A 13,159-nucleotide genomic window follows, 5' to 3' on the forward strand; every position below is an offset into this window, starting at 1 on the left:
AAAAATGGGAAAGCAGTACATCATTTCTGAAATTAAAGATGGTTACTTGCCCAAATATGTACAAGATTTTGATGATCAGACTCCAAAGTCTAATTAACAGTTTTAATTTGAGTAGCTTTTCCTCATGGAAAAGAAATAAACAGTAGTTTCACCCTCACTAACTTGGAGGGATGAGGAAAATAAGTGGAAGATCCAATACTGCTCATTACTTTCATTCTAAAACAGCTATAGTGGGACAACCAAGAATGTATTAGGCCATTTCAAGTTGAAAAGTAGCCTCTCTTTAAATATAGAAGGCTCTTTCCTGATGTAGAAGGCATCACTACCAGCAAGGAATCCTATAGTCCTGGCCACATTCCCATTTATGAAGGTCGCTGGATTAGGATTACTTAACTGATAATGTAAAATATGTATACACTAAATGATGTGAAGATTTAGTCTAGCAGCACCTAAATAGGAAGTGAGAAGGGCCAAAGAAAAAACACTTACCTTATTTGGGGCATTTGTAAAGTTTTGAAAAGTTTATAATTGTTCATGAATGAATAAACAAGAAAAGCAACAATGCAGAACCTATAAAAGAGGTTATACACCATAAAACGATAAAGTCACAGTCTTCAAGAGGTAGAGAATGAACTTATATTTAGAAAATATTTGTGCAGGAGAGTATAACATAAAAAGTTAAAAATTCCATCTATGTTAATTCTTAAAATTTTAAGTGAGTATGGAGTTAGTGAACTAAGACATGAAACAAAGATAAAACAAGAACCTAGAATGAAAAGATTACTGGCTGAGAGGCAGGAATGGAAAAGAAGCATAATGATGTGATAGGGAGAAGTTATAAGAAAATAACCCTGGCATTTTCAGAATATAAAGCTGCATTAGAGGCAGTAAAAAGCAGAATAATCACTGCAGAAAAGTAAATTAATAATATGAAGATCTATCCAGATAGACCCTAATAGAATGTAGAGGAAATGGACAAGATAAAAATTATAAGATGAAAAAGTATGTTAAATAAAAGCAGGACAAAAAATTTAAAAAGAAAATAAAAAGAAATTTTACAAATTGGATGGATAGCATTCCAATAGAACAGAACAGATATGATTTATAGAGTAGAAGCAATAATAAAAAATATGATTCAGGAAAACTTGTTAGTTGAAGAAAAACCTGAATCTGTAAATTGAAAGACCTCATTTTGCTTTGACAAGATTAACAAAGATGCCAGTACCTAAATATATCCTGGTGAGTGTTTGGAATTTCCAGCATAAAAAAAATGAAATCCATAAACATTCTGGTGTCTTTTTATCTTACAATCTTAATATGAAGCTTGTCCTGTAAAGAAAAAAATTCAAAATTGGAGACTAGATAACTTAAAAATCTTTTCAGGCAGAAATTATTGAAGATCAATAGCACCTTGAAATGCTGAATAAACTGTAACAAGTGCCCTTTTAAATGAATACCTGAATTTACCCTTTAAGTGAATTCTAATTTAATTAGAATTAAAATAAATTCCCAAAGTGCAAAAATTGAAGTAGTAAATGAAAACCAGAGCTGTAAGGGGGAGCATACTTCAACTGCCCTGAGGACATTTTTAGACCTTGGTGGGGCTTTCGTTTAAAATGGCCTCACAGAGATGGAAGACAGGTTGTTTAATGTATGCAGTTTAGGATTTCTTAGCACCCTGTATAAAGCCGGGATCCTGCAAGGATCATAACCTCAGTGAAAGCTTAGATTAGAAAGTAAAACCTCTCCACTGACAAAAGGAGAAAATAAGGAAGCTTGTGTTTCTTGGCTTGGGTTCCTGGGAGCAGGGGAGGGATGTGTGTGCATGTGTAGGATGCCTCTCCTGAGAATTTTTAATCAACTGCCTCCTCTCAAGCACGTTTCAGTTTTTAATCTGTATTAATTGTGTGGTCTAGGAACCACCAATAAAATACATTACCAGAAGAGTTGCAGGCTTGTAACATATACTCTGTACCAGGCAGAAGCTAATACAAAACCCTGTGCTGGGACACATCCTTAGACCAAGACCTGCAGGTTTCTTGCAGATAAAGCCCCACTGAACTTTGTGTTCACAATTCAGAAACAAAAATAGACACACACACACACACTTACACACATACTGCAGATGATATTTAGATACAACAGGATTAGAACCTGCTAATAATGTCAGTAGACATAGTAAAATTATCACATATCTCTACTATATTAAATTAGTGACATAAAAATAAATATGAGGGAAAAAATGTATATAATTCTAACAGAGCCTTAAAATATACAAAACAAAATTGACCTATGTAGGAGAAATTTTATAGATATAGATAGAGAATTCTTACCCAGTAATTAAAGAATACACAGGAATATGTAGAATACTTACAAAATTAATCATATGACTAAACGTATTCAACAAGTTTCAAATAATGATATACAGGCTACAGTATATCAATTCTTAATTACTTAATTACCACAAGGTAATTAAGTTCAATCAGCAATAAAAAGCTTTAAAAAATCACACAAATATATACATTTGGAGATTTAAAAATTTTAAATAACTTACAAAGAATTAACTGGTAAATTTAAGGTACAACTATGTATCAGAACTTGTGGGGTGCAGCCAAAGTGGATATAGAGTTAAATTTTAAGTGCTTAAATTAGGAAAAAGAAAGACATTCATGATATAAGAAAACAAGTTTAAAAAGCCACATGGTTAATCAAGAGAAGAAAGAAACTAATAAAGACATGAGCAAAGATCAGTGGGTAGAATAGAAAATAAAGATACATGAGAATCAAAGATTAGTTTATGGAAAAATATTTTAAAGGACTAATTAGAACTATATTTTAAAAATTGAAGCACAGAAACTTTATTCAGAACTTAACAAAATTAGGACTGGAGAGTTTTACATACAAGTTTTAGGAAACATTCAAAGAACAAGAATTTCAATCTTGTATGAAATTTTCCAGTGCATTGAAAAAGAGAAAACACTCTTAAATTCATTTGTTGATTCTAGGATAGTTTTACAAGTCAAGTATAGGAAAAGAAAATTAGTTAGATACATTTTCTCTGAAGTTGGGAATAGGAAAAGGATGCCCACTGCCATTGTTTCTGTACATCATTGCACTGTTAGTCATAACCCGAGCAGTAAAACAAGAAAAACGTGGACAGAGCCAAATTGTCATTATTCACAAATGATTTGTGATTGGTTACATAGAAGACCCCAGTGAATCTACCAATGTGATTTCAGAACTGATAAGAGTCTGGCAAGATTGCCAGACATAAAAAAGAAAATCAATATATAAACACCAACTATGTTCTATACATCAGCAACAAACAAAAAAGGTAATTTTTTAAAGTCTCCCTTTTACAATAGCAACCAAAGTGCTAAATAACCTAGGTATAAATCTAATAAAAGTGTAATAAGACCTTTAAGGGAAAAAGTATAGAATTCTACTGAGGGATATTTACCTCATCTTTAACAATAAGATATGATTTTTTATACTCGTTAGATTAGCAAAAAATGGAAAGTCCAACATTAACAAATTTTGTGTGGATATAGGGCATCAAGGACATGGTGGAACAATAAATTGATGCTACTATTTATTGACCAATTTGTTACTGCCAAAGTTGATACTGTGCATTCCCTATCATCTAGAAATCCATTCTTAATTCTGTATTGTCGGGCAACAAGACAAAATATTTGAATTCAGGCCTTTCTGGAAAATCCTTGACATATGATTGTAGTAGATATAATACTCCTACAGGAAACAGCTTTATTGAACAATTAAGGAAGTAAAATATACTTCAAGGAGCATTTCAGAGGTTACCTGGGTCATTAGTTTTATGACTATAAATTTACTTTGAGTTTTCATTACAGAATTATATAGGAAACATCACTAGTCAAACATGGCATGGATGGCCTACAAAATCCACAACATCCCCAGATGGAGAGCTGTTGGGAGAGAAAGCATGTACATATGATTAGTTGTGAATGAATACACTGTGTGAATTCATAGTGTATCCATCTATCCATGTAGATGCGAGTTAAATAAGTTAATGTATTTCTATTAGAATGATTATTTAAATATATATCTCATTAAAAGTTAATATTTTCCATATAAAACTATAATAAAAATTTTTATTTTTCACAGTTTAGTGAGTCAGTCAATTATGCTGTTCCCTTGTACTAAGACTTCATGAAAAATTAACAAGTAATAAAACACAGAGAGGAAAGAAGAGTAAAATAAATAAGTGTAACTTTCATTGCCTATTAAACTTGCAAATAATCATATATATGTGACTTTAGTCTTTATAGAAAGACTAATTAATCATCTTAGAAATCAAAAGTAGGCATAGTCCAATCCAATAAACTGTACAATTACAACTGAAGTATTAAAGTTGTTTTTTATACCCACTATCATTTTTAAGGTTATAGTGAATTTAGTTTGAATCAGTATGTTTAATATGATGAGGCAAGTGCCCCTTCAGCAAAGTGAACACAATTATTCTTCAGTTGCAAAGGATAGAAGATGATAATGTATTAACACATTTCCAGAGAAAAGTTTTGGTTGGTTTTAAAAAAAGGATATCCAAAGAATTTCTTGTAATCCTTATATAAAACATTTTTGGTATATATATTCAATTGTTATATCATTCTATTTCTATGTGCAGTACAGTAGCGAACATGTATGGATGGGTAATTTCTTGTAGGTATGTTATTTTATATGTTATTTAATCTCTGTTTATTCTTTTTAATCAAGCACGCAAATCATCAGATGCATCTGGTAGGAAAACCTTTTTTTACAGAATAATTCTGTTACTTTGATTATTATCATAAGCTAAATTTTTATGAGATATTTTGTGGCAATTAGAATATTTTGTATGAGTTTTTATAGTTCCGTTTACTGAAAATATTTTTAGTGTGTACGTATGTGGGAAGGGGGAGAGTATTTTTAGAAATACCAAATAGAGCTCTAAAGAGGTAGATGTTTGAATAGGGGTGGAAGAAGACAGACTAATGCATTCCCCTAGATTTACACTTTCCAGAGATTTTGGCAAGATTTTGGAAGAAATTGTTCTTTTCTGTTATTTAATGATAGAACTTGGTATTTGCATAGGTAACTTACCTTAGTTTCCATCCTGTTTTGTTCTTTCTGGCACACACTAAATAATTATTAAATAGAATAATGCTTTTATTATGGTAAAGGATAGAGATGAAAATAATGACAAAGACAGTAGAAGGAACATGAATTATTATCTTCTCAGTAACAAATTTTTAAACTGTTATTACAAAAATGACACTATTAAAAACACATTATTGTTTGTGGTTCCTAATATTTTATCTTTCTCTAATAGAAAATTTTTAATAGCCCTGTTCCTTATTCCCTACAAAAATAGCCATCAAGGTCTAACATATTGAGACCTCTAATTCTCATCATCCCTCATTATTTTATCTGATTCCCCTCTTCCTTAGCAAAAGATCTTGCCTTCTATTTCCAGGGAGAAATAGAATCTAGCAACTGTGAACTAACTCAGTTTACTCCTGGTTTTACCCATGCATTGAAAAGCACATCACTATGCCAAAAAATAGCTCCCTGATTCGGCACCTGCTTGCCTGTGCACTTCATCTCCCACTGATGTTTTACATGTACCCAATGCTACAGTTATTACAAGTCAGTTGCTGTTTCCTGAATAAACCATGCTCTTCTTCCATGCCATTTATATAAGATCACCTCAGCCTAGGAGATCTTTTTCCCCAACTTTATCTCCCAGAGGAGTTCTTTATCTTTCAAGATTCAGCACAAATGCTGTGTCATCTATTATGCCTTACCTTACTGCCCAAGAATTTCCCCCTCCCAGCTCTCACAGCACCTTATAATTGCCTTTGTTGTAGTCTTTGTCACATTCCATTATGATGATTCATGTAAGCTTCTCATTTCCTTAACAGTGGAAATATGTTTATTCTTTGTAGTATTCAGAGTCTAGCTCAGAATCTGACACCACTAAATGGTGCTCAATAAATATTGTTGGAAGGATTGTTAAACCAGCACTGAGGAAGTGGAATGACTGAAAAATACTAAAGTCTTTCAAAAGGAAGAAACCAGGTGTTATAATGCATAATGTCTTTCCTACAGTATATTTTGACTGAATAACAGAACTCCAGAGATGGTATTGCAATAGTTACAGGATATGTATGTCAATACTTGCTTTTTAATATTGTTGTTATGAGGACTATTGTTGTGAGAACTTAAAGTTTTTGTTAGTTGTTTTAAGGAAAATAAGAAGATTATTGATTTTGGCACTAAACAGTAGTTACTTATTTTTATTTCTTTACTCTTTAATTTTAAGATAACTTATTTGAATACAGATAATCAAATAATTGTATTTCTACATTAACATTTTATTTCTGTATATGATATTCTGAAAAAAAGCGTATTGGTGATTTCATGCTAATATGTTATTCATATAATTTAATCATTGTCTAATTTATTTTTTGGACACAAGCTTGCTCCTCTTCAGAAATATCTGGTAGGCAATTACTTTTTAATAAAACAAATATTACCTTTAAAATTTTTTATTTATTGTTTGCAAGTTTTTATTTTCCTTATAAAGTTATACATTTTAAGTATATCAAGTTAATAAAATATTTTCATTGATGAAGGAAATAGTTTGTTTAGTTTTGTTGGGTTTTATCTATATAAATGATTTATATTGCAATTTCTTGTGTGATTATTTTAGAAAGAATAATTATAGCACCATGAAACAGTAAAAGATGTACAAGGTAGTAGAAGAAAGATTAATAAAGAGTAATAAAGTAAAAGAAAGATAAATAGTAGAAGAAAGATTAATAAAGAGTAATAAAGTAAAAGAAAGATAAATAGTAGAAGAAAGATTTATAAACTCTTAATACAAAATATGAATGATACTCAAGAATTGGATAATGGTATACTATGACTAATAACATACTCTTTTTATCATATGCAGTAACCTAGTTTATCTTACACAGCAGCCAAAAAAACTAATAAATACATTTGTTAAATGTTAATAGTGAAACATTCTTATAGTCGAATTATCTGAATTATATGGGATGAAGTTATGCTGTGCGTGAATTTTCAGTCAGTTTTCCTAATGTTTAAAATAAACTTTAAAATCTGATTTTTAAACTGTATTCTATGTCTAAATACATTCAAAAATTTGAGGGGGGATAAGAACTTAGTTGTGGTTTTATGAACTTGTGAAAATGCATAAAAATTGTCTCTCTTTTTTTTTCATCTCTTGAATGTGGGTGAATGTTCCTGCAAACAAATCTTGGGTGAACATATAGATTCCTTTGGTATGCTCATTTCCTTTAGAATGCAATGTGATAGACTCTTTAAATCATACAAACAGAAAAGATATATAATTGAAAATGTATACTTTTGGGAATAAATTTTTTGTGTGTCCTCTTTTTTGTAACATCTAGTTTGTTCAATTATTTACCGATAGAGAATAAAATGTATTTCAGAAAAATCATTCTTCGAAGTATTTTTTTCTTAAGAAGAGTTACTAATCACTGTTAGATGCTTTGGAGATAGGTACCTATGATCACACAGTTAGGAAGTATTAGAGCGAATGTTCTAACTCAGATGTGCCAAGCTCCAAAACCATCATAATAGTTTTAATGGTTAAATGTAGATATGGCTTATATATTAGAACACAATAAATAAACTAAAAAATTGAGAACTTCAAACTATATGCTTGATAGGGAATTCTGAGTTGAATGTAGAGCAGTATTTGAATCTGGCTGTCTCTCTCACATCTTATTTTATTAATTAGCTGCCAACCCTTTATTTCAGTGGGTAGAAATTATTTAAATTACCAGAAAAGAGAAAAGCATTTAGAAGCTACATCCACCAATATCTAAATGTAATAAAATTCAAAGCAAATACATGTGATTTTAGATTGCTTATTGTTTTAGGGTTACACATAACCCAATATATTGTGAAATATTTTATTTTTGGTAGATTTGTTATTAAAAGATATGTATTTTGATTAACTTATATTTTTACAAGATTAACTATGTTCATCTTTACACCTACATAGTACACATAAAAACTAGAGATTTCGTATGTGTAGATATTGTTATATGAGAAAAAATGTTTCAGGAACAGGTTTTCCTCATGGAACTATTTAATAACATCATACTTAGTGCCCATCCTTTAATGTACTCAAAAAGACAATCCCTTTATATGTTGAAATAATTCACAAAATGTAATATATTTGATTAATACTCATTTCTGATAATATTCACATAAGACCTTTATAAAAATGTTTACTTACTCTCTACAGTATTATTTGACAGTAAACTCAGGAACATTGATGAGTACAGAGAATATTTTAAAGAATTTCTTGCATATTCTATTAGTGAATAAAATTAAATAATACCTGAAATTTTTCTTTTAGCTTATCACCAGGCAGGGAAAAGAAATTTTTTTCAACTTACCATCTTTGACAAATACTGTCAGTCCTTCCTTTGATCAGTTACTTTTTTCTTAACTCCAGATCCACTTAGCATAAAGTGACAGGAGAAACTGAAACAGGATGTTAAGGTTGTTTTTTTACCTTCCCTGACTCTTTTCTTTGTCTCTCAATTATTTATACTCATGTAGGCATCTGGAGAGTTTATATTGCAACTTGATGTGCAAGTTCTATAAATAAAAGATAACTAAAAATATTTTTCAGAAGAAACAAGAGGTATATTTTGGGAATCACAAGTTGTTTTTTCTTAAATGCCACAGTGCATGTTGCAATAAATTGTTTTTAATTTAATTTATAGCCATCATGTCCAAGTGAATGCCATGTGCAGATATGTCTGCTCCATGTGAAAAAAAGAAAATCTTACCTATAAAACTACTCTTTTTCTTTTGTAACTAGCACTTTAATTTTTAGAAGCAAGGATGACTTGAACTATCCTAAATTCCAAGAAAAAATAACAATTTGGCCGGGCACAGTGACTCACACCTGTAATCCTAGCACTTTGGGAGACTGAGCCAGAAAGTTCACTTGAGCTCAAAAGTTCAGTACAAGCCTGAGCAGCACAGTGAGACCCTCGTCTCTACAAAAGATAAGAAAATTAACCAGGCATGGTGATGCACATCTGTAGTCCCAGCTTCTCAGGAGGCTGAGGCAGAAGGATTGCTTGAGCCTAGTAGTCTAGGCTCTAGTGGACTGTGATCATGCCACTGTCCTCCAGCCTGAGTGACAGAGCAAGATCCAGTCTTAAGTAATAAAAAGAAAAGAGAAAAATTTGCCACCCTTAATCCACCCCTCAGGAAGAATTACATTATATTTGGATGATTAGGTGAAATTCTTTGATTCATTGTTTAAGTGCATGAGATTTTCCTACAATGGGAAAGTTCTAAGTTTAAAAATTATTTTTCTCAGTTTTTCTAAAATAAGCATTCTGAGAGTATTTTACAGTAAAATACAAAGGATAGTTTATAGAAAGTACTAAAATAATGTCTTCAGAGATCCATACTCTAATGTTACTTAAAAACTAATGTCTGCTCTTGGTGCCTGTCATCATCATTTTGAAATCTCAAAACATTTAAAATGCCAAAAGCCTTTTTGGTTAGTAACGGTGTTTTCCCAAAGGTATGACATTGGTATGACATTTATAAAGGAGGAAAAATAAAGTATGTTTTAAAATAGGTACCTATCTCACTTCAATACTACTGTATCACTGGGAATCTTAAAGTATCTGTGAGCCCTTCACTAGTATAGTCAGGTTTTATTCTTATACCTAAAGATATGAACAACAATACATTTTGTTAATGCTCTTTTATCTCTTTGGAATATTTTTCCTATTTGTTTTTAAACACCTGAAGTTGTTTTCTAAGATAGCTTTTGAAAATGGGGAAACTTTTAACTGGTTCATCCTTTAATTTACAAATTTAAAACTTCAAACCATAGCTCTATAAAATAACGTGGCTGTTTTATACGTACATTATTAATCAATATATAAACATTTGGTTTTGAATTGCTCTACTTTAGTTTACATTTTAAATTGAGTATTCAGACATTTAGTTTATGCTGCAAATTTAGAATAAGATTGTTAAACTGGATTTTTTGTTGTTGATGTTTTGTTCTGTTTTTAAGTCTTTGTTGGTGTCCTTTATGTGCTAGTCTGTGCTTTTATTTTTTCCCTTTGCCATTAGTAAAGAGAATACAAATCTAATACATAACATAAATCCTTACACCTGAAAACAACTCTTTATCAAAATCAACTATTTTTGAAATTCCACAAATCAGTAGATTAATGTTCTCCAGATGTTTTAAATTCTTGTATCTAAAGGCTCTGTTAATATCACTGATGGCCTTTTTACAGTCACTATTTTGTCATAAATTAATTTCTGACATTGTTACATTACTTTCTGCTATGTTTTCAGGAACAGAATTTTTGTTATGACATTTGAAATTATCAAAGTGGTTTCCTTATAGAACAATATTAGAGAATCTTAGAGATTTGAAAAGGTTCTTAGAGATACTAAATAGCTCTTTAATGTATCATGGTGATAAATATACATTTTATCACAATAGATGACATGTCTTTTTTAAGCAAGAAAATATATGCAATATAAATATTCTTATACATAATGTAAATATTCTTACAAGATAAATTTGTTTTTATATGTATATTTTCAGTGAAAGAGTTTCTAGCCAAAGCCAAAGAAGACTTTTTGAAAAAATGGGAGAATCCAACTCAGGTAAGGAATATTTAGATTTTTCTACAATTAAAAACCTTGTGTTAATAAAATCATGATTCTTGCCTAAGAAATGTATTACTTCAGAAATTTTAATTTTCATGTGGTATTAGTAAACAGAAGCTTAAAATGGGAATTTTGCCATAGTTATACTTTGATGTATTAATTAATATCTTAATGTATACCTGAATTACAGAAGGAACTAATTTCCAGTATAATACCTAATTATAAATTTGATACTGATTCCAAGTTGCCAGAAAATCTTAATATTTTCAAATATATTAATTTTGAATTGTGCCTTTGATAGCATACTTACAATTTATTAATTAAAAAAATAAGAGTCCTTATGTACAGTTTAAAATTCTCAATCATAAAGTCTGGCTATCAACAACATCCCTGCATCTTTTTTATCATCTTTTTTATCATCATTTTGATGGGGTATGTTCTATATTATTTAAGCATTTTAGATCTTAACTAGGATCTAAAAACTGTATATAAAAAGCCATCTATACTTTATAAAAATAATATTTTTAGAGTTACAAACAATGAATGAATTTTAATAGTAAATTAAATTTTGTTATACTTCAATTTCTGGGATGCATGTGCAGAACATGCAGGTTTGTTACATAGGTATAAACGTGCCATGGTGGTTGCTGCATCCTTCAACCCATCATCTACATTAGGTATTTCTCCTAATGTTATCCCTCCCCTAACCCCCCACCCCACAACAGGCCCCAGTGTGTGATGTTCCCCTCCATGTCCATGTGTTCTCATTGTTCAACTCCCACTTATGAGTGAGAACATAAAGACCAAAAAAAAAAAAAAAAAGAAGTCATTATTTGAAAAAGATATTTGCACACGCATGCTTATAGTAGCACAATTCACAATTCACAATGCAAAATTGTGGAACCAACCCAAATGCCCATCAATCAACGAATGGATAAAGAAACTATGATGGAATACTATGCAGCCATAAAAAAGAATGAATTAACACATTTGCAGTGACCTAGATGAGATTGGAGACTATTATTCTAAGTGAAGTAACTCAGGAATGGAAAACCAAATATCATATGTTTTTACTGTTATGTGGGAGCTAAGCCATGAGGACACAAAGGCATAAGAATGATATAATGGACTTTTGGCACTTGGTTTGGGGAGAATGGGAGGGAGGTAAGGGATAAAAGACTACAAATATGGTGCAATGTATAATGCTCAAGTGATGGATGCACCAAAATTTCACAAATCATCATTAAAGAACTTACTCATGTAACCAAATACCACCTGTACCCCAATAACTTATGGAAAAACAAAAAATATTATAACCAAAAAAATTAAATTTTGAAAGTCTTTTCTTCCTAGCTCAAAAGTTTTTATTTCAAGTATTTTCTCACTGAAGAATTCTAAGTAAATGTTTCTTAAAGATGCCATTACTACCAAGATTTAGAGTATGACCTATAAGTTAAAACATAGCCACAAAGATTAAACATTGTGATTACAAAATATTAGACATTGTGTAACATGAAACAATAAGAGAGGTAAGGAAGATAACGTATTTTTATAATACAAAGAAAAGCAATGAAAAAAGCATACAGAGAAGAAACACATATTCTGTTGTCTGTTAATAAAATTTGTTTTCATTATTTGGTTGGGACTATGGTGAACATTTTAATCCACCTATGTTGATAAAACCTAAACTTAAATATCAATTCAGTCAGAATTATAAGGGCTTTTTGTGTTGATAAAAAATCTTATAACTTCTTTAAATTATTTTAAATTTTAAGCTGCAAAATCAAAATATGATGAAAACAAGTTATAAGTAAAACAGAATTGCCTGCTCTCTGTAATGATCCAAGAGGAAGCTAAAATGGGTCTCAAAAGGCAAGGTTTGATTTGAAATACAGATAAAATCCAACTACAGTGAACTGTAATACCTATACAGATTCCTCACTGGATAAAGAATCATATTGCATCACATTTTTCTCAAGCTAAACACTATATACTGGGCCTTCAGAATATTTTTCTGATATTTTCATGGAGTTCTTTGCAATGAAACCTATTAAACAAATGGGTCAGCAATTACTACTTGTTGCTGTTTAACACATAATTTGTTCCTAATAATTTTCATTTTGTTGTGGCAGGAACAAATTTAATAGATTGATGCCTCCAATTATTTGCTTCTGTGCTGTAGTCAAAGCCAAACAAAGATGTTTCCTTATAACAAAACATCTATTCAAGAAAAAAAAAAGAGTCTGATTATTGTTCTGGGATGCTGGCTTTTGGTTCTTTGTAGAATGAGGAATTCTTCTTTCCTTATTGTTTTTGTTTTAGATAATACTGTGGTTTTATAACATAAAGAGAGAAAGCCACTAGGCTCTCTCATGCTGCTATTGTCTTGTTCTATAAGCTTATATAAAGACAGAAATGA

At 30.6% G+C, this 13,159-nt stretch overlaps 1 protein-coding gene across 8 annotated transcripts in view; it reads left to right on the forward strand.

Moving 5' to 3' along the window:
- PRKACB (protein kinase cAMP-activated catalytic subunit beta) overlaps positions 1 to 13,159 on the forward strand; it is a 170,662-nt gene that overhangs the window by 104,493 nt on the left and 53,010 nt on the right. For 4 of the 8 annotated variants that reach the window (XM_033225410.1, XM_033225407.1, XM_033225413.1 and 1 more), the window contains exon 2: positions 10,676 to 10,737. In XM_033225410.1, coding sequence (XP_033081301.1) covers positions 10,676 to 10,737 — 62 coding nt within the window. Of the gene's footprint in view, positions 1 to 4,752; positions 4,777 to 6,496; positions 6,521 to 10,675; positions 10,738 to 13,159 lie in introns of all 8 variants that reach the window. The other 4 variants (XM_033225408.1, XM_033225409.1, XM_033225411.1 and 1 more) reach the window with 2 other exon arrangements.

The sequence above is a fragment of the Trachypithecus francoisi genome, unplaced genomic scaffold, assembly GCF_009764315.1.
Source record: "Trachypithecus francoisi isolate TF-2019V2 unplaced genomic scaffold, Tfra_2.0 Lachesis_group12, whole genome shotgun sequence".
NCBI classification, from domain to species: Eukaryota; Metazoa; Chordata; class Mammalia; order Primates; family Cercopithecidae; genus Trachypithecus; species Trachypithecus francoisi.